We start from the raw sequence: 23,790 nt of genomic DNA, 5'->3' as shown, positions 1-23,790 counted from the left end.
TCAGCGATGTAAACTATTTTGCTCGACTAAATGTTTGTTTTTTGAATCCAAGTATTGTGATCTGATATCCAAATAAAAAGGGAGGAGTCCAGAAAAAGCCATAAAGACAAACTCTTGTTTGATTATTACTCAATGAATGAATTGGAATAGGAAATAAAATTGTGCCACACACACAGAAAGAATGAGGGAAGGTGGTAATACCAGAACAATGGTGGAAAAAGTATGCAGAGTAAGAGATAATTAAAATAATACAGAGAAAGTTAAAAAGAAGATGAGAAGTTTAGACAAGGGACTATAACTCATGAACTTTGTTCTTTGGTCTGTTTCTGTAACTGTTAGGAAATCATCAGCATCAGTAGACCTGTTATTACTTAGTTCTTGTATCCCATCAGTTTCATCTACGAGGGGAGCAATCCCACAAGTCTCAGGAGATCTGGAAATTCATCCTTCTGCCTCCTTTATTACAGTGAATATCTCTTGTAGTTTCTTTACTTGTCCATATCCACGATCTTTCATTAAACATCGGCTAATATCATGCCCTCATATATGGTCCTTTTTGCCCTTTATTCTAGTGCTAGTGCGCACTTGTTTCACTGTATAAGAAAAGACTTTTTAAATGCACATCATCATTAGCACAAGCTCTAGTGGTTCAAGAAAATCGTATAATAATTGTGGCTTCTTAGGATCAAGCTGTATAAATTCTTAGGTGTAACTTGCTTCTCTTATATTCCCCTGGAGAAGGTAGAAATCCTATCATTTTCTGATTCTCAAAACCACAGTCTACTTGCAAACTCCATCTCTTTGATTGCCTACTACCACGTTCAATTTTCTAATCCAAAAGAAACTCCCACAGTATGTGGTCCAATTATAAGATTTAATTTTCGCTCTCTGTAGTATAAGTGAAGATAATAATCTTGCTGTGATTTATATTCCAAAACTGAGCTTTATAAAAATTAAAATCTTACCATCTTAGCAGCTTTTTTGCATGTCAAACTGATTAGAATAGGAGAAAGGGTTTTAATGATTCCCATCTTGCCTTAGATCCTTCTTCGTTCTAAATCTATGTTCTATATTTATGCAGTGTTCTTTCTAAAATGCAAAGTTAGTAAAATATAAAAATTTCCCAGGTTCAAACCTCTACTCAGTCTTTGATAATTTAGGTATTGTAAGCTTAAGAAATCCTCATTCATTCCTGGGGACTATATTAGGGGCTGTCCTGTGAATTTCCATTTCACAAAATGTTTTATCCTTCCACAAAAACTGACTGGAATGATTGACTTGGTTTAAGAAGTACATGATTCTTATGAGAATAAACAAGTATTTCTCAATTAAAATTACTGAATTAATAGACAATAAATATAACTGTCTACTATAAACCATAACATTATCTGATCAAATTATTGATAACATCAATAATTTTTATTGAATTATTTTGATTCTCAGATAGAACAAGAAATATGCAGCGCTTAAATCTGTAACTTGGAAAATTGCCACTGTGTTGCACATGCATATAATTGGAAAGTTTCCCAGCAACTATGTACATTTTCAGTTCCTGTAAAGCATCAATCTTGTGACTTTTCTTTAAAGAGTGGTTTCCTGGATAAAAGTCACATGTTACTTCTGAAAGCTTTTAAGCTAAAAGGAGTTATTTCCTGAGTTTCTCAACCTTACTTTATTGTTTATGAATAGCTAAAAATGTAATAAGAAACTATTTGTTATCTAACTTCTCACCTTTTTTCTCCAAAGTATATACCCATCTGGGTTTTCTTTATCTATTATGTATGCATTAATAAGCAATTTATCCAGAAATGTAGTTTTATCTAGAGTTGATAGCTAGGTGCTAATTACTACAAACCATTAACCAAAAAGTAGACTGCTTTTATAGACCCAGTGATAATAAGTAATGCAATTCATTAGAGATAGATACACATAACATTTTATTTATTTTAAATATTTTTGATATCTACATAAAAATGTTTTCAGGGACAAGTTCATTGAAATAAGTTCTCATAAATAAAAAAGAATCTTTTAATTAAATAAACAAGCCTTCTTTAAATAGGAAGTAATTAGTTTAAAACTCTACACTTAATCAGATGAAATCGAGTGTTGGTTTAAGTAAAGAGCAAAAATCAAACTTATTTAGATAAATGTCTAACTTCAATTATATGAAAAAAAATACATATAATTGAAGCATATTATTGAAGATTATTGTCTCCAATTCTTAATTTTCTAGGCTGTAGATCAGTGTGCCTATTCTGATTTATGTCTACATTTTATATCAATATTAAAACATAAAACTCACCTATAACAATGTGTGTTATAATAAATGTTTGGTAGGAATTAAGGCCTACTGTTTTAAAAATATTTCTTATCAAATGCATAGCAACATAAAATTTGTTGAACCTGTTGAACCATAATATCATCACAGGTAATAAAACTGTGATCCTAGCATTTAGAAATGTTTATTGGTAGGATGGTACAACTTAAAAACAAACCATACATTTCTTATATTTTTCAAAGCCAAGATCTGTTCTTCCTGTGACCAGGCTTTTATTTTTCAGAGTAAGAATTCCATATGGGGCAGGAGGTATACCCATCTGGCAACTGGCAACTGCCTGTCCATTTCCAGAATTCTCAAGGTCATTGGGGCCCATTATTTCTTCTCCAAACGTTCTGGAGCTTGCTTCTAGGTTTTAGAAGAGGCTCTTCTTTAAGTCAATTGCCCAAAGGTTAGATTCAGTCACTAGTACACGTACTCCTAAGCCTGTTGGCTAGCCTTCAGGGCATCTGTTGAAAAACAACATGGATGGAATTTGTTCATGACACATGGACTCTCGGACTAGCATTTGCACTGGGATAGTGTGTACATTGGGCTGAGATGTCCACAGGAAGGCATGCAAAGCTCTTCGATGTGATGAATTGATTCTCAAAGCTCCAGTGTGGTTATGTTATAGGTGCAGAAAAAGGAGCAAGACACAGGCCTTGTATTACCTTGTTCCTGCACAGAGTTTGTCTTTGTAGGTTTTTAAGAAGGTAAATTTGACAAGGTAGGAGGCTAGAATGTATTTTATTTTATAGTTCATTAATTTGATTTATAACTTGAAAACATATAGACGTGTTATGTAGACATCTATCTGCTCTGAGTACTACAAATATTTGTGGGGTAATCACTGTCTATTGTATAAACCAAAAAACGATATATGTTGTTTTTTAAAGTAAGGACTATGTCTCCTACAGCTTTGCTTTTCTTACAGTTCTTAAGATATTACTAATTCATCAACAGAAATACAATAGCTAATAACAAGTTTATAGCAGATAAATTTCTTGCACGACATAAGATTAAAATAATTTTCATTCACAGAAAGAGATGAAAGAGCAATGTTTACAGCAATGTATCAAGACGGATATCTTATATCTGGAACAGAATTTATTTCTCCATGAAAATGAGTATTTCCCAAGCAAAGCAAAGAGAGGAGCTTGGTTTAGTTTTATTACATTTTATTCATTTAGAATAAAAATCATCCTGATATATAAAAGGCTATTCATATGGTTTAAAGTGTATAAATGAGTGTGATCAAACTTATTCAACTCTTATTTCAAGAACTCGGATAGCTGACCCATTGCTCAATGATGAAACTTGAAAAACCTTTGAATTCTTTGAGCATCATGTACCTTTACACATTATCATGTATATACTCTTTTTATTTCCCCTAGCTACATTCAGACCAAGATAAAGGAGATGGATCACTCAAATATATCTTATCTGGAGATGGAGCTGGTACTCTTTTCATTATCGATGAAAAAACAGGTGATATTCATGCCACAAGACGAATTGATAGGGAGGAAAAGGCCTTTTATACTCTACGTGCACAAGCTATTAACAGAAGAACTCTGAGGCCAGTAGAACCAGAGTCAGAGTTTGTGATCAAAATTCATGATATCAATGACAATGAGCCAACGTTCCCAGAGGAAATCTATACAGCTAGTGTTCCTGAGATGTCTGTTGTAGGTAAGTTCATTTACGTTTATGATGATATTTAAAAAATGTTTTAAAAATCAATAAATTCTTATAATATTATAATTAATTAATTGAAATCCTCTTTGATTTGCTACCTTGAGTACGTTTTTTTTTCTTTTAGGAGACAATCAGAAAAAAAATTAATGCAATTTACACTTCCTACGGATTTGTGAATCTTTATAGTACATGTAGTTAGATGCTTTCCTCTACAATGAAGAAAATGTCATTGAACTTCAGTAGAAAACTGTGAAAATAAATTTTTTTTTTCCCCTTGGATTTAGATAATAGTTGTGTACATTTCTGATCCCAAATATAAATACATTTAGAATACCGGGGAGAGAATATAATCTTCACATATACTGTAGTCATATTTTGCCTAAAGATTTAAATTGGAATATGTACTATCTACATATTTCAATTGAGGAAATTGATTGGATTATTTCTTTTTTATTAAATATTATAAAATATCCTATCATTATAGTTATTACACCTAAAAGTCTGCTGGTATCTTTAAAACTCTTTGAAATCTTATATTCAAAGAGGCTAATTGAAAACTCATGGTTAAACATGTACTGATAGAGAATTGCTGGAACCTGTAAAACATACAGCATGAAAAAAGATAGAATTATAACATTCAAGAAAATAGAATTTCCCTTTTCAGTGTAAATAAACGGGAGATGTATCTCTAGGCCAAGAAAATTAAAACTGCTTTAATTTTTTAAATTAGGTATAGAATGACAGGCCATTAAAAGCATCAGAAAACAGTGATAACATTTTTAAAGATGTATTTTTGGATTCAGTGGAAGAATAGACACTTCTCAAATATGCATGAAGTTGTTTAAACTGAATAAACAAATCTGACGCTTTTTTTTTTACTTGTAACAGTTATAGTAGCACATTTTCAGACTCTACATTTCTCAAAAGCATTGTTCTGGGATTGTTATTTAATATTTACCTCATTAAATCCCAAGGACTTTTGACAGTGATCTCACTTTAAAGCCATTTTAAATATCTTGAACTTTACCAAATAGATTTTAGTAGTTCATGGAACTTGGGATCATATTGGATTGTTTCTAAATTTAGAATTTAATCTATTCATAAAATTGTATTCGAGAGCAGATGTTAATTATTTTTAGAGCTAATTAGTGGAGAGGGGGAAGAAGAACATATCTACTCCTTTGTGATTAGATATGCACTTTACACGAAACAAATCTATTATGTGAAAATGAATTTGAATATCAAACTTGAGCATTTTTAAAGTAACTATATTTATCATATTCTGATGTACTAGCATTATTTATTGCATGCGTAAAAAATGGACATGTTGACTAAATAAATATTATGCATTTGAATTCAGAGTTTACCTGTAATAACACTATCTATGTATATATTCATCCAAATTATATATGAAAGTTTCTTTAAGAGGTCATTATTAAAGCCAAGAATCATTCAAGTCTTCAATGAAAACCAGTGCTTTTGCTCCTCCTTCTGGTACTGTGCAGAACTAAGCTGAATTTGGATACTTCAGGTACTTCTGTGGTGCAAGTCACAGCTACCGATGCCGATGACCCTTCATATGGGAACAGTGCCAGAGTCATTTACAGCATACTTCAAGGGCAGCCCTATTTCTCTGTGGAGCCTGAAACAGGTCAGGAATAATGAATTGTTGTTTGTTCATTTGATCATCTTTATGACCTTTATAAGTAGAAAAACCATGAGAGAATAAGAACAAAATCTTAACATTAGTACTCAGAGATGAGTGATAATGCAATGCTTAAAGATGTAAGAACTCAAAGAAAATGATAAAGTGAACTAATGGAAACCACTGTTTAGATATTGTAACATATAGGTTTAGGCCACTCTACAGCACAGGTGGTATTGCTAGGAAATGGAAACCCAATACAGATGGTATTTCCACAGAATCACTTTTATAATTTCTAGCAATAAAAATTAATATAAAAAACCTATCTTTCAAAAAATCACGAGCTTAAAAATACGATTTATGGACTTAATCTAATAATAATTGAGATTTCAGTTAAGATAATGGAAGTTTTTGTATTTTCTCAAGGTATCATCAGGACTGCTTTACCAAATATGAACAGAGAAAACAAGGAGCAATACCAAGTGGTCATCCAGGCCAAAGACATGGGCGGCCAGATGGGAGGCTTATCGGGAACAACCACCGTGAACATCACGCTGACAGATGTCAATGATAATCCACCACGTTTCCCCCAGAGTAAGCACCCTTTGATGGTCATTCTGCAGGGCAAAAGATTCAGTGTTAAAATGAGAGAAAAAGAAAGAAAAGGAAAAAAAAATCAATTATCATTCATTTAAAAGATATTGAAAATGTGCTACAAAAGTAAACAAAAAAGGTGTACATGCTGATGAATTTACTATTATGAAAAGATAAAATTGAATATTTCAAACATATTTCACTTAGAGACAGGAGGACCCACGATCCCAAACCTCTTCCTATATGAGCTTGGCATCTATAATTGTGATTTAAGAACTGTTTCTTTCAGCTAACAAAAGGAAACAATGTTTATTAGGAAACCAAGTCTTAATTTTTACAATAAATATGTTTGTTTCTGTTTCACATTTAATAAAAAGGATCCTAACTTGAGGACAAATTTTTTCAACAAAAAATCTAATTTGACAAATTAATAAGAACTAATCCAGAGAGCACTGTAGAGGGAGAACCTCAGAAAGCTGTCCGACTTGCATTTAATGTTATTATGTGTGAAATGACAACCTAGTACAACATTTTGTCTTCCTGTTCTATGAGTAGATCTATTTTGAACTGACCTCTCAAATTCTTAAAAAAGTTTAATAATTGGTTAAGAACCTTTATAAATAAAGGTTCTATAAAATACACGCCTTTATTTTTTTTCTTGTACAAATTTGTTAGATTACATGTCTACCCGCATACTAGAGAGAATGCTATCAAGTCTCAATGGACACTCCCAATTTTACACTGTGCTAAAAGATCCTGTACTTAAAGATAGAATTTAGGGTAGCAATGTGACACAAAAAAGACATTCAACTACCATCTATGTCCTTAATTTTCAGTATTTGCTGAATATTGACCTCTGAATTGGCCCCTCAACTTTAGTTTGTAATTTGCTTTAAAAACCTGTGATAAAGTATTAAAATTTAAAGGCAGTAGCTTTTTTTGTAATGCTTATATCTTTATATTAAAGGCCATTGTTCAGAGGAATCATGGTCTAAGAATTAAGGGTACTGTCTTGAGTCTTGAAAAGCATTTTTCCTCTTTCCTATACTATTTTTATCTAACTTTATTAATAGTACATGATTTTTATTAAATTGTTTAAAAGCATGTATTTGGAAAGATTTCAAAATTCATAGAGAATTTTCTTGAGCAGACTAATCACATACCTGTGTATTTGTGATGGTTGTTTGATTAGATATTTAAGGTATGCCCATCAGGTCTGCTGGTGTGGTGCTGGCCCCAGACCTCATAGGGAAAGGCATGCGCTTACACTTTTTTCAAATAATTAGGTTTTAGTTCCAGATTGCCTTTAATATTGGTAAGAAAAATAAAACTAGTAATAATCCCGCATATTTCTTAGAACAAGTTTACAGATGTGCACTGTTTAAAATTTAAATTTCACATTTTATATGTTTTCTGACCAGCTCTTAGCTCGAGCCTTCTCTCAGGAGAATGGACATGCAAATTCAGCACAATGAACCATAATTAATTAATTGCATAATCCACAGTGAGCATAACTATTACTGGAAAAAAAGTATTTTATCAGTCATAAATTTCCTTTGGGAGTAGTATTGTATTTTACATTTTAAGGAACATATATATGCATGTGTCTAAAATACAGTCCACTTACAAATAACACATTCAATAAGCAAATTAAATCCACCTCTAACACCAAATGTATACTACAATACATTTAGAGGATTTTAGATCATCCCCTATCTTGTGTCATTATTATTATGACTATTGTTATTTATTTATTTATATATTTTTTGAGAGAGAGTTTTGCTCTATGGCCCAGGCTAAAGTGCCGTGGTGCGATCTCGGCTCACTGCAACCTCCACCTACCATGTTAAAGTGATTGTCTTGCCTCAGCCTCCTGAGTAGCTAAGACTACAGATGCACACCACCATGCCCAGCTAATTTTTGTATTTTTAGTAGAGACAAGGTTTTGCCATGTTGCCCAGGTCTGTCTTGAACTGTCTCATTATTTTTAAGTTATAGATGGAAACGTAATTTATATTCTTCTAAGTTATCTTTTGTGTTATGAATATTTACAACCTTGTCTGACCTTTGGTAACACACATTCATGACAATTAGAATGTTATTTGATCGTCTAAATCATATAACATCTGGAAAACAGTATTTAATATTTAATATTATTTAAGTAAATAGTCAATGTTTGAAGGGAGCTCTGCAGTTCACAAAGCCTTTCATATGTAGCATATCATAGAAACCTCACAACTGATCTATAGAAACCATTACTGTTATTACACCCAATATATAGAAGAAAACGAGGCTCAAGGAAGAAATGATAAAGCCACACAGAAAAAGTTTTCAAAAAGCAAGAGACATTTATTTGAATTATATGTTTTGCTTTAACCCAATATTATGCTTTAAATATGTCATTGATATAAAACTTACTCAAATATTTTACATTCTTCTTTTTCTCTGAGTCAAGTATTTTCAACTTACATCAATTCTCAATTCAAAGTAACTACATTTGTAGTCATAGCTATATGAGTGTTAGTGTCTTGGCTAGAGGTTGCCATGTTAGATAGCTCAGCAGACCCTGGAGTCATCCTGCATGATCCCAATAATCTTCACTTAGTAGTTTTTTCAGGTGAGTCCATTAAACTGACCATCTGTTTTTCATTATCATCAGTAACACTGGATAGCAGTCTCTTCGTCACAGAGTAACGTAGGACTGAATAACTTAATATCTAGGAAGCATTAACTCAGTGGCTGGCATTTAGTGTATTTATGCATCTAATAATGTTGATTCATGCTAGTGCTCTATTACCATTATTATTATTATTCAATAGTGTAAAAGTTAGGTCACAACTCCAACTTTCCTTTAGGTTGACTGATCCAAATTCACTTTTTCCCTATATTCTGTATCAACAATCTCAGTCATTTGAAGGGGAAAGAAACAAATGAAAACTCAGGTATCTTGGTTTATTTTTGTGTTTATTTTACTGTGTGGATTTATAACAATGTTTCTCATTCAGAGATAATTTTGCCCTCACCAACCATGACCCTGGACATTTGGCAATGTCTTGAGATGTTTTGATAATGTCAACTGGCAAGTACTACTGGAATCTAACGGGTGGGAGCTAGGTACTTCTAAGCATCCTTACAATTTCAATGACAAAGAGCTATCTAGCCCAATATTCCAGTAGCATCTTAGTGATAAATTTTTATGTCATATGAGGGGCAATTCAAGTAAATCACAAATTCATTGATCTAAAACTATTGAGATCACCCTTGTACCAAATGCCATTGTTATGGTTTGGCTATGTCTCCATCCAAATCTCATTTTGAATTGTAGCTCCCATAATTCCCTCGTGTCATGGGAGGAACCCTGTGTGAGGTAATTAAATCACAGGGGCAATCTTTCCCGTGCTGTTCTTGTGATAGTGAATAAGTCTCACCAGATCTGATGGTTTTATAAAGGGGAGTTCCTCTATACACACTCTCTTTCCTGCTGTCATGTAAGATGTGACTTTGTTCTTCATTCACCTTCCACCACGATTGTGAGGCCTCCCCAGCCATGAGGAACTGTGAGTCAATCAAACCTCTTTCCTTTATAAATTACCCAGTCTTGGGTATGTCTTTATTAGCAGCATGAGTACAGACTAACACAGCCATTTTAGAAACTAAATACAAGTATATGGTATTTGTCAAACAACGACAAAACGCCCTTGTTTGTGTCCCTATCACCTTTCGTTAAAGCAGGGGAGAAAAATCATGCATAAGTAAAAGCATTGTACACTGGCAAGGGGTTGGTTCACTACTGTATAAAAAGAATAACATGTGAGACAATTCCAGTGTAAGCAGGATTTGATGATTGGGGTAGGGGGAAGGCTAATAGAAACTCTCATTCAAAAGGTGATATTTCACTAGAACACTGCAATATGGAGTAGATCTAGTCACCAAAAGAGGGAGAGATTGACGAAGCAAAAAGTTCAGCATGTGGGAAACCCTGAGGTTGGAAATGAAGGGAGTCTATTCACAACTGAAACCTCCTGTGTCTGGAACATACCAAAGAATGAGGAGGTTGATGGGAGATGAGTTTAAAGGGCTTTACACTCAAAGGAACATTGATAATTATAAATTATCATTGGCATTATAAAAAATCATAACTGTATGCCTGACTGAAGTTATCTTTATAGTCTCATGGTTTGAAAAGTATATCAATATGTGAACATGAATATATGCACATTAATATAATTCTAAAAAGGAGTCTATGGATTGTAAGGTAGAGATGCCCCTCAAAATGATATCTAAAAGTATTTTCTACTCTTTTGATTGAAATACTAATGTATACAAAATGAATGTACTTCCCTTATATGTACCAATAACACTTCCGTTAAGGAAGATTCCAGAGCAAGTTTTCCTCTCTCCAACCAAACACTCAATAATCCTTAAATTTTTCTGTTTCATTGTGCTAATATTAGAAAAATATTATACTTTCATACTTTAAATCTATCTGCTTGATACTATCACTTGAATATTTTTAGTCCTCTTTACCCCTTTTCCCTCCTCCTTTCCCTAATATTATGAAAACATAGAAAATCATAAAACTATGTAAAATTATGAAAAAAAAAATCATTGGAAAGGTCTATGAAAAGATTAAATGACTGAAACCCGATCATCGTAGGGCTTGGTAAAACCAAGTGGGACAACAGTATTTGCTTCCAAAAGGTTTTACAAAAAGTATCCCTGAGAAAATGTTACAATATTGATTTTCATTTGTCCACAGTTAATGATTAAGGGACATCTAATGTACTGAGGCCTGAATAATTCCATCTTTGCCTTCACACTCCAGACAATGTCTATTTGAAAAGACTCTCAGATCTATTTAAGGAAAAAAAAGTGGGCACCAGAGAAGAAGGTCAAGGCCTAGAGAAAAAGGGTTTGCAAAATCGATTAACCAGGTGGTCAGGGTCCCAGCCGACTGGTTGGTGGGCACCAGTTTTGTTTTTTTTTTTCCAAAAAAAAAAAAAAGAGTCTTTTATTCACAGGTAGGTGCTTTTCCAAACATCCTATCACAGGGACAAAAGTCAAGGAAAGCAGATTGTTTTCACATTCTACTTGACAATGGATATGAGCTCCTAAGAATCCTGGCGCTCACAGAATCATGCTCCTGTACTTTCACTGACTCACAGACATTATTGCACACAATTTAGGCTGACAAATAGAAGTCCTGAACCAATAACATGTACATTTATGCAATGTCATCTTTGCTGAGCTTTTATGAGCGTGAAAAAAACATTACAAACTCCAAGCCAAAGGTCATTGTGATTGAGTGACTCTCTCATATGTATGCAGGGCATTATGTAGATAGACAACCAATGTCAAATTAAATGAGAGTTTGATATGATATTTATTATGTAAGCATCCAGATCGATCTTAAATGCACTCGAAAGAGTGAATTTATTGTTTTCTACTATACATTTCCCATGGATTGTTAAGAATAGTGACAAGATATCAGTTGTTCCTTATCAATTGGTTAATGTTAGTTCTGAAAATTAATAAAAAAATTCTCCCACTTAAAGGACAGTTTTTATTAATTAATTTAATTTTATTAAATTTTTAATATTTATTAATTAATTTTTATAAAATTAATATTATTTTAATATTTAATATTATTTAAAATTATTTAATATTAATTTTTAATATTTATTAATTAATTTTTATAAAATTAATTTAATTAATTTTATAAATTAGAAGTGATGGAAGACTTTTGAGTATACAAATAAACTGAAGGAAATCTTACTTCTCGAGAATTTCAACATCAATTCTTTATATTTCCCATCAAATTATCTCTAAAGATTATACACAACTACAACCAATTCAGAAGCAACTGTAAACAATTCCAGAATTATGCAGAACCTAAAAGAGGTGTCATATCTATGCATGATTGTTTGTTTGTTTTATTTGAATGCTCTTGATTGGCTACTGACTTTATCTCATTAAATTACTTTAAAAAAAGGATTATCTGGTTTGCCCAAATAAATAATACAAGAACAGTCCATTGGTAAAGCATGTACTAAATACCACAGCATATAGTACAAATATAAACTCATTTAATCTTCACATCATTGATATGAGATAATGTATTAGGTTGGTGCAAAAGTAATTTTGCCATTAACAGCAAAAACTGTGATTACTTTTGCACCAACAAAAATCTTCTTTTCATTAATTAAAAAGTGGAATCATGTAAATGTATAGTCACTTGTTCATGAAATAAGAAGCAGGTTGGGGATCCAGGTTATTTGACTTTTAAGCCTGCGCTTCAAAGCACTACACCTAGACAGATATCGGTACATCAAAAACTTAATCTTCCTTGGTGCATTTCACTTTTAGTTACTTCTATGATTCACTACTTATATATAGATTATAGAGCCAAATTCAAGCAGGACACACTGAATTCTTAAAACGTGTATGCGTGGTGATACAGAGATAGGTAAATTGTACTTTTATTGCCTGGTGCTTTTACAATATCCAAGGACCAAACACGACCGACCTCTTTTCTGGGATCTTTATACTGCTTGGCCAGATAAACAAGTTTGCATGAGACAAGGTCTTTCAAGGAAACGTCTATATGATATACATAGGGATTTAAGACACGTACATTCAGTGTGCTGTGAGACTACCATAATCCCTGCCTGGTACAAGAGAGATTTGATTTAATAAGTGCTGATTTTCACTTTGTAAATAGAGTCAACCTCTCCTCTACTGGGGATCCCAAGGTAATGTAGGCCCCAGGCTGATTTGCATATTTTAAAATTATCAAGCACTTTTCAACTAGAGCAACTTGTCAGGTATGCCCCAAGGAAGATGCTTCAGCATGAGAAAGAAGGGAATAAAATTAAAAATGTCTCTTTTCCCCTGTTTTATTATCTAGAAAAAATGAACCTACTTACATGCAAAAGCACTGCTCTACAACTTATGTTGGTTAGCTATAGCGTGATTTTTTACTGTGACCACCAAAATACTCTCAACTTTTGTCAGATTTTTCCTCATGTTCCCAATGCCTATAGTTTGAGGGAGTTATAAGGAAATTATGTTATTAAGGCATTCACTGATTTATTAAACATTGACTGAAGTCCTACTGTGCACAACGTGTGCTAAGAAATAAAAATGAACTGTAATTGTCTTAAAGTAAGGAATTACTACAGGATACATCCACATCTAATTTACATTTTGGTAGGGTAAACAGGCACAAACTATCTCTCATACACGCAGACACACACACACGTTTACTGTTCCACATTTCAGTTTCTCTTATACTCATTGTCCCTCTCACTCTTTTCCTTGCTTGCTTTTGTACCAATACAGTCATGCACTCCATATGACATTTTAGTCAGTGATGGACCATATTATGATGGTGGTCTCGTAAGGTTAGGATATCCATACTTATTCTTTACTGTGTTAGATATGTTTAGACACACAAGCCTGTAGTATTCAATACAGTAATGTGCTAGGAGTAGCCTAGGAGTAGTAGGCGCTACCATATAGCCTAGGTGTATAGAAGGAGATGCCATCTAGGTTTGTGTAAGTACACTCTGTGATGTTTGAACAACAAAATTAACTAACAATGCATTTCTCAGAATGTATCCCTGTTAAGTGAAACATGACTCTACATATATATGTTTTGTGTATATACGTATAAATATAGTATATATATCTGTGTACATGTTTATGTTTTGTATATAAGTACATACAGTCTTATATATAATTATATAATTAAATATACTTATACATAGAGTATAAATATATATAGTCATATATACTTATACATATACATCGAATATAAGTATTTATAGTCTTTATATACTTATAAGTACATATAGTCTTTTATATAATTATATAATTATATTTATACATATACATAGAATATTAGTATATATAGTCTTATATATACTTATATATACACACAAAATATATATGATTATATATACTTATATTTATACATATATACACAAAACATAAACATGTACACACATATAATTGGAGAGTAATGAAATAAGATTAATGCCATAATTGTCTAAATAATTAAGTAGTTTAGACATAAGAGAATCATGAAAAAGATCATTATTTAAAGCTACTTCTAAAATGAATAAAAATTTTCCGGGCAGAAAAATAAGGGGCATTGAGGGAAAGAATATTTTTGTTAGTTATTGTTGTTAGACTAAAATGAATAAAAGCAGACTTCAGTGAAATGTACGTAATTTGGTTTAAATCAGGGATTGTGAGAGGTGAGATTACAAGACATTGTTGGCATCGTGAAAAGGGCTGAATAAAAGATAAAAATGCTACTTATTTAAGAAATCATTTGTTTTGGAGAGCATCAGGCACTGTTCTTCATTTTAACTAATTATTTTGATAGCAATGAAGCACATTGCTTGGATAGGAAGAGCAAGAGTTGATGGAGTCTGAACTAATGCTGAAGAGAACAGGAATTTGAGATGTATTTAAGATGCTTTAGTAACTAGGTCGGTAAAAGGTTAGAGGGATAAAAGGTGAAACTATCAATAACAAGATACTTTCAAGCTTTCTACCAGAAGTGTTTATTTGAAGAGAGGGACAGGGATTTCAATTGGATTTGAGCATTTTGAATTGAGATGACTGCAGAAAAAGTCCTATCTAGTAACTAGTGAAATACAGTATGTTAGTCTGACATGTGCAAGCAAGATATTAGTGAAAATAGACATGTAAGGTAACAGCTAGGTTAAATGTTTTTAGCATGACAGGGGAAATATACATTTTCCAATTCTCAAAGAGAAATCATGTGTATGGAAATTATACAAAAGCCTACTTGGAACATTCCAGTTAGTCCAGTGGAAAGTTGCCTTAGACAGAACTACTTGGCATGTTACATAATGATATTCACACTCCTTCTGTATTATGATACCCTCTAAAACATCTTGGACATTATCCTTGGGTAGATGTAAATTTAGAAATATAGATGTAAAACTAGTTATGCAAACCTGTTTAAACAGAATTAAAGCTTTTGTTACAGAGTTTTTAGGACACCTACAATTTCAGGTGAGATCCATTGTAAAGAGAATGAACACCTAGGATAATATAATATATTTATGAGTGATTAATTGAAAGTTTATCTTAACCTCCCTGAATCCTATATGCTTTTATTGTTTATACACATTCCACTGTGTGCTATCTATTGATGCCGATTAACTTGGAGACAGTTTTAGAGAAATGTAGCAAAATGGATTTCCAGGACTCTCAGGATCCATGGCAGCATCACTAAAAGCTTTGTCAAGTTACTTTCTTCAGTAGCTCAAACAGGAAACTAAGACATCGTACAGCATCTCGTTTTGCTCTAATTTAACTTAAATGCCCAAAGCTAAGTTGATGATCGTATCTCCGGTGCTCACAAATTTAGGTTTCTCTCTTTCCTCTGGTAAGAATCTTCAATTCAAAAGCCTCAGTAGTTTCTCAGTCTCTGGTGTGACTTTCAGCTCTCCTCTGCTTTCTCCTAAATGCTCATTTAGCATTGCATAATTTCCTTAACTGCTCTGCAGTTCCCTCCAAGGAGCTTTATCTTGTTTTTAATTTCTTCCTCTTAAGCTCATTAAAAAGCATCTTTTAAACATTATACAATGGAATGTTTTATAAACGTGCATAATTATGTCATTTTTCTTAGAGCAAGTATTTGAGATTATCATGCAACACAGAGATGTTACAATATGATTATACACAAAGCAAATAAAAAAATTAAGCTAATGTTATTTTGTTGATTCATATATATGATTCCTTTTTCATCTCAACTCTGGAAAAGTGGAATTCTAATGTAAATGTGAGTAGCAACGAGGGTAGAGAATAAAGGATAAGAACAAATTATATCTCTTTGAACTTTATTGGTTTTTATCAACAAAACGAAACAGCAGTTGTTTGTCACTAAACGCAAAACCTAGAGGTAAGCAGTTTGCCTTTCTTGCCCTCCCAGTTGATTTCCGGCATCACTTTGTTGTTCTTAAGGAAGTCACCCTGTCACATCTCTCAAATTACCTATTATATCTTTCCTCCAACGTCTCTTACTCACATTGAGCTGTCAATTCTTTATAACTCTCGTACACAAATTGGCAGTATTTTAAATATTCAAGCGCAAAGATCCGATTGATCAAATTTTGGTAGAACAAGTGACTGGCAATATCAGCCTCGAATAGTGAAAAACCAGAAACGCATCAAAATTGTTTGAAATCATTAATAACTGACCATGCAGATGTTGTGTAAGGTTTTCAGTATCAGTGTGAAAGGGCGCTTATTTACGTAGCCACACATTTTGCTCAGTCCTCAGGAAGCTTTTTTTTGCAATATTACCTTCTAGATTTTTTACTTGCTCAATACAACTTTATTTATGTGACATAGAAATAGCAATTACCTTTCTCCTTTTCACATTCATGCCTTTGTGCTTAAATGAGTAACCATACTAAGAATGTGCTCACCAGAAAGAAATATTTATCTGCCTAAACATTAAAAGGGGAGCAGATGATTCAATCTGACACCTGGAAATGAATTTAAAACGACTATAAATTAGAATTGATAGGAAAGCATACCACATAATTAAAGCTTCGTCACTGTAAGATAAAAAATAAGGAGCATGCAAATAGGTGTCTTTAAGGAGAAATGAAACTTAAGCACTCATTTGCCTTTGTCAGCGTATGCATAAACAATCTATGTCTGCTTTCTAGTTCCCTGCCTACTGCTCGCCGAAATGGCAAACACCCTTGGAGGGAGAGCATGCTGGTTCTCAATTAGTAATTTCAGTTTGCTTGAAAAAGTAGGATACTTACATTCAACAGACTTGCCTTAGAAATAAATTAGAAAGTGTGAATGAATCACTCTTTCATACATATAAAATATAGAAATTCACTTTTCGATTTTGAAATAGACCCAATAAATCTTGTCCTAAAAATGATTTCTGTGCATAAGCATCATTCCAGAAAAAGTGTGACCAACTTATGTATGTAGGGAACTGAATATAAGTTTGTTGAGTGAATTAATTACTGAAGTTGCCATATAATCAATTTTTGTTTTAGGGAAAAAATAAATGTGTTTATGTGCATGTGTGCTTTAGAAAAAATTAATGTACATATGTGCATGCATGCACACACATACAACTCACCTATATTTCTTCAGACAAATTGCTGTGGAAAAGAACTTATAGATCATCAATATAGTTATATTGTATCATCAGTAAAATTTTAAAAAATGTAGATTCATTTTAATGTGAACCAGTGGAGCCTGATCACTTTCCTAAGTCTTGAAAGTAGTAAAAATTAACACGAAAAACACTAACTTTCATAACCATGAAATATACCTTGTAATGAATATTGTCTCTGTTTCTACACCAAAAAATTAAAATATAGTAATAAGTAATTTTAGATATTTGACCAGAACTATAATGACAAGTTTAAAGCAGACATATTTTCAAATTCTAAGTATATGCCTAAGAATACAAATCAAACAATCTCAAAGAAGTCAAACTAAAAGTAAAATGTTTGAGAACACATTTCCAGAGACAATATTCACAGTGAATTCCATGTAAAAGTAAAATTAATGGAACAAAGAAATATTTTTTTCTTTTGTTCTCTCTGTCTCTCTCTCTTTGAAAAGAACATTCTATGATATGGTAACTTTTTATCATAAACTGATTATTGCTAGTATCATTAGGAAATTTTTAAATTTAATTTTTAAAGACAATTTTTACTAGAATATTAAATGCATTTATATATGCCTATATGTGTCTATATATACATATATAAAATAAGTCATCCATTCCATTCTCATCTATAGCTCTAATTCTCACAGATAACAACTTTATTACTCTTTTCAGTTTATCTAGGATTAAGCTACAATTTTCTAACTAATATCTTCTTGTTACTTGTTGAGATATTTTTATATATTACTCATTGACTTGCTTTTAGGATTGATGAAAACGGACATCAGTTACACATCATTCTATTCTCTGAAAATATAATGTCACTCCCCACCCTCCCACACCTCCTTGGTTTTCTATATTAGTTATCTTTGCAAATTTAAGTTCCAAGCTATAAAAGTTTTATATTCACCATTGTCAGCCTCCCTCTTTGACTTTCTGTCCCAAGAGCACTCTCACTACAGCACTAAATGTAAATTTTGTGCTTGAGTGAAAATTTTATTAAGACAAAAACTGATATTTTAGTGTAATTTTCAAAAATGCTTTGCTGTTAACTGTAAAATTTAGGTCTCATGTATTAAAATTTGTAACAGAGCATACCATCGCTCCCCAAGTTCAAAGAGAAAAAGGCGAGCATTTTATTTCCTAAGTAATTATTTCAAACTGATGGATATTACAGATTGTCTTTAGCAAGGATATCTTTTCCCATATATCACAGGCTTGTGTTGTGTGTGCAGTTGCTGAAAATTTGTTAGTGAACAGCCCTGTAGCATTTGTTTCAATCTGGCAATTGTGAAGATGCAATCTTGAAGCCCTCAGTATTCTGGTTCCAGCACAGGCTGGCTGATCTCCATAGACAGGAACACCTGTTATGCCAGACGTTTCTTTTTTTCTTTTCTCTTCTTTCTTTCTTTTTTATTTATTTATTTTTTTAACTTTCTTGCTTTGGATTCTAGCTTTCTGGATCTCATGCTTTCCTAAATCTTGATTTAGTCCCTTATTTTCCTAGAATAGTTTCTTCACTAGGTTCTTTACAAAGGTCCAAAGGGACTATGCTGAATCTAAAACCATCTTCATTGGGTTATCACACATAATATGGTGGCTAAAGTGAGCATTCAAGGTTCAAAATAACATTATCTCAAATTTCGATACTATTGTTCAAAAATTTCTAGCATCTGGGTTGCTGTTGAAAGGTCCACTGACATTTTAATCTTTGTTTATAATACTCACAATTACATATTAGTTTTTTAAATGCGTTTACTTCCTTCCTTTTATCCTCCAACTCACTTATTTTCTTGTTGGATGATGTTAATCTTCTTTTTAACCCATTCATTATTTTCTTAACTTCAATGATTATATTTTTAATATTCAGTTATGTTTGGTTTAATATCAAATACTCTGAGTCATTTTTTAGAGTCTGGTCATATTTTTATGTCAACTTTTACTTCTTGAAAATATTTAACATAAGTGTGTGTGTGTGGATTGTTCTGCATCTGTTTACTCCAATATTAGCCATTTTGTGGATCAGACTCTGCTAGAAGTTGTTTTGTTTTGGGAGTGTTTTGTATGTTAGGGTTGTTGCTGCTTTTCTGTTTTTTGTTTTTCTGTTTAAATCTTAAATAGCAGACCTGTGTTTGCTTTGTTGAGTGCCAGGAATACTACCCATAGTTTAAATTCTCAACTTGAAAATTATTTGTGGCCAGGTGCTGTGGCTCATGCCTGTAATCCCAGCACTTTGGGAGGCCAAGGCCAGCAGATCACCTGACGTTAGGAGTTCTGGATCAGCCCAGCCAATGTGGTGAAACCCCATGTCTACTAAAAATACCGAAAAAAAAAAAAATAGCTGGGCATGGTGGCAGGTGCCTGTAATACCAGCTACTTGGGAGACTGAGGCAGGAGAATCACTTGAACCCAGGAGGCGGAGGTTGTAGTGAGCCAAGATCACCCCACTGAACTCCAGCTTGGGTGACAGAGCAAGACTCCATCTCAAACAAAACAAAACAAAAAAACTTACCTGTGTTGTATATGTGTTTATTTGTATGTTTTACATTTTCTAGTAGTATTTAATAAATACAAAAGAATATAAGTAGCACCACCTGAAAAAGTACATCATAAAGACTAAGGTTAGGAATACTTTACATGGACATACATCATTCTCTCCTTTTAGATAGTCCAGAGTTAATTACCGTGTGATAGTATCTGGTCATTGACACTATCTTATATATATATGTGTGTGTGTGTGTGTATATATATATATATATATACATGTGTATATATATACATATATATATGTACGTGTATATATATATATGGGATAAGGTTAAGGAGGTGTATATGTATACAACTATGTGTATATATTCATAGTAGTATGTATGTATTCTTAAATAATATATTGAGTCTTCTTGTTTGAGGTTTATAAAGATAGTATCACACTATACAGCATTTTCTGAAACTTGTCTTTTTCACTCAATAATATGTACCTAAGATTCACGATATTTTTCCATGTAAGTATAGCTCACATTTTTCACTTTTGTATTATGTTGTTGAGATGTGTGATTAGACAATGATTTATTCATTTGTCCTTATGCTGTTTGTCATTTTGGTTTACTTCCTTTTTTTCTTCATTTTAAAACCAACAATTCTGTATGGCTTATGTCTACATATAGGCTGAATTACTGACCTCCAGTACTGCAGAATCTGAGCTTATTTGGAAATAGAGAAAATCAGTGTAAAATGAGGGTATTAGGGTTAAAGCCCTAATCCAATATGAATGGTATATTTATGAAAAGGGGTAATTAAGACACATAGATAGGGACGGCCAAGTGAATACACAGGGAGAAGGTCACTGTACAATGGTGATAGTGGTACAGCTACAAGCTGAGGGGCACCAAGAATTTCCAGCAAACTCCAGTAGCAGAAGCAGCAAGGGAAGATTTGCTCTTAGATAGTCAAGGAGAGTATGTCCTTATGAGGCTTGTATCCTCCAGAACTGCCAGACAGTATGTTTCTGTAGTTATTGGCCTCATAGTTTTCGGTACTTTGTTACAGAACCTCTAGGAAACTACATTTCCCAAAGTCATTGTGTCAAACTTAACACCCATCAACTCTGCATAATAGTTTTTATTCTACCACATACTTTTGATACATGGGACTGTCAGACTTAACTTTTATTAATTTTTCATAAGTATAAATTTACAAGAAAAAACAAACAACCCCATCAAAAAGTGGGCAAGGGATATGAACAGACAATTCTCAAAAGAAGACATTTATGCAGCCAACAAGCATTTGAAAAAAACCTCATCATCACTGTCATTAGAGAAATGCAAATGAAAACCACAGTGAGATATCATCTCATGCCAGTTAGAATGGTGATCATTAAAAAGTCAGGAAACAATAGATGCTGGAGAGGATATAAAGAAATAGGGACACTTTTACACTATCGGTGGGAGGGTAAGTTCAACCATTGTGGAAGACAGTGTGGTGATTCCTCAAGGATCTAGAACCAGAAATACCATTTGACCCAGCAATCCCATTACTAGGTATATACCCAAAGAATTATAACTCATTATACTATAAAGACACATGCACACATATGTTTATTGCGACACTGTTCACAATAGCAAAGACTTGGAAAAATACGTAATGTAGATGACAGTTTGGTGGGTGCAGCAAACCACCATGGCACACGTATACCTATGTAACAAACCTGCACGTTCTGCACATGTATCCCAGAACTTCAAGTATAATTTTAAAAAAGGTGTCATATCTTGGCTTTAATTTGCATTTACCCGGTTTAATTTTAGTACAGTTGTCTCTGTTTATGGATCTTTCATGTTTCCTCCACTGGAAATTGTTTTCTATCAACATCCTTGACTAATTTTTCCACTAGTTATTCTGCCTTTTCTTGTAGATCTTTAAATATATACTTGTAAATACGTGTGCTGAAACTATCTTCTCTTTATTTGTAAAATGTTTCACTTTCTCTACATGATCTTTATTTTATAGAAGGTTTTAGTTTGAGTATAGACCGATTTATCAACCTTTTTTTATTTTGTTTTGTTGTTTTAGAAATCCTTAACTGAAGATCATTAAAATATTGATCTACATTGTTTTATAAACTATAAGTTTTGCTAAAAATTATTTTATAAGTTTAGGATTGCTGGGGAAAACAACAAAGAAGCAGACTGCGAATTTTTAACTCAAATTTTTCATGTGGGCTGGGCACAGTAGCTCATGCCTGTAATACCAGCACTTTGGGAGGCTGAGGCAGGTGGATCACTTGAGGCCAGGAGTTTGAGACCAGTTTGGGTAACATGGCAAAACTCTATCTGTACTAAAAATACAAAAATTAGCCAGGTGTGGTTGTGCACAACTGTAATCCCAGCTACTCAGGAGGCTGCCACATGAGAATCACTTGAACCCAGGAGATGAAAGTTGCAGTAAGCCAAGATCACACCACTGCAGCACAGCCTGGGTGACTGAGCAAGACTCTGTCTCAAAAAAAAAAAAAAAAAAAAAAAAAAAAAAGTGCACATACAAAAAAATCAAAATTAATCTTTTGCAAAATAAACAAGAGATTACCTTCTCCCATGTGGGTGAAAGCTGCCTTTGGCATTAAAATAACTTTATTAATATACAGATATGACTTGATAGTTTTCAGTTCAAGTATTATGTTGAGACATGCAGAGAACAGGGGAAAAAACATGATATTCATTGAAAGGGGAGATCTTGTGATCTTTGAGGCAGAAAAACCTGCAATGTTGCAGCAGGGCTGAATTTACCTACAGTGGAAAGTTTCAAAAGCTTATTTTTACTAAAGAGAGAAAATAAGAGATTCCATTAAAATATTAAAGATCTATTAGCTTATTAAAACTCCATTTTATATCCACATGTGTATACATACACTATATTACACTGAATTATTTAGCTTGCCCATATATTTGTGTATATGTGTGTATATATAAATTTATATTTATGTGTATATATGTATATAAATATGTGTATACGTGTGTGTGTGTGTGTGTGTGTGTGTGTGTGTATCTGTTCCTCTCTCCAACATGCATTTGATGTGTTGTTCTATATTTTAGGTTAACTAGTGCCTTCATTTTCCTTCCTTTGGGCTTTATGAGCTAAATGTTTACAACTATACTCTCACTGAGCTATACAAGAAACTTTTCAGAGTTATTAATGTCCCTCACTTTTGCAAAAGACACCCAGGAAGGGTCCTCCTAGTTAGGACAAGCTTAGAGGTTTTCTTGTCTGTTCATAGACTCTCCTTCAAGTAATTTTACACTGCTTTATGATCCTTCATCCCAATCCGTTGTGGATACCACAGTGTCACCCTCTTCCCTAGCAGTTAAAGCTTTCTGTGTCTGTAAACATAGATATGTACCAGGGTTATCTGAGCTTACACTATGAAATCTAAAATGTTGTCAAGGGTGGCTTACAATCTGGATCCCTCTCACACCTAGTGCAAAGCTCATTAGGTTTAGTTTACTATGGAGTCTGTCTGCTCATTCGGTAAATAAACTTGTAGATAACCTTGACTTTGGTCTATGCCCTCCTTGCTTCAAGAGGCCATAAAAATAAAGATAAATTTTGTGAAAATGGCAAATATCCCCAGGCCAAAAAAAGCTTTTAGCTTTTCATTTGCTTCTCTAGGTTCTCATTTCCCTTCAATTTGGGCTTGTGTTCTTTCACCACCTTCATACAACTATCTTTATCTTTACATATAGTCCACAAATATTAATTGTTTTTCACTAAGATATTAAACTGAATTATTTAGCTTGCATTGCCAAAACCAAATATGATTTATTGTATTTTAATCACCTGAATTATTATTCTCTTATT

At 33.0% G+C, this 23,790-nt stretch overlaps 1 protein-coding gene across 1 annotated transcript in view; it reads left to right on the top strand.

Annotated features, from left to right (window-relative positions):
- The window catches only part of CDH10 (cadherin 10), a 166,608-nt gene that overhangs the window by 110,462 nt on the left and 32,356 nt on the right, over positions 1-23,790 (top strand). The window contains exons 3-5 of the mRNA XM_064375904.1: positions 3,715-4,009; positions 5,547-5,666; positions 6,087-6,254. Coding sequence (XP_064231974.1) covers positions 3,715-4,009; positions 5,547-5,666; positions 6,087-6,254 — 583 coding nt within the window. The remainder of the gene's footprint in view (positions 1-3,714; positions 4,010-5,546; positions 5,667-6,086; positions 6,255-23,790) is intronic.

The sequence above is a fragment of the Aotus nancymaae genome, unplaced genomic scaffold, assembly GCF_030222135.1.
Source record: "Aotus nancymaae isolate 86718 unplaced genomic scaffold, 86718_ANA_hifiasm-v0.15.2.pri h1tg000014l, whole genome shotgun sequence".
Lineage (NCBI taxonomy): Eukaryota > Metazoa > Chordata > Mammalia > Primates > Aotidae > Aotus > Aotus nancymaae.
This window is presented reverse-complemented; position numbering and strand designations above follow the sequence as displayed.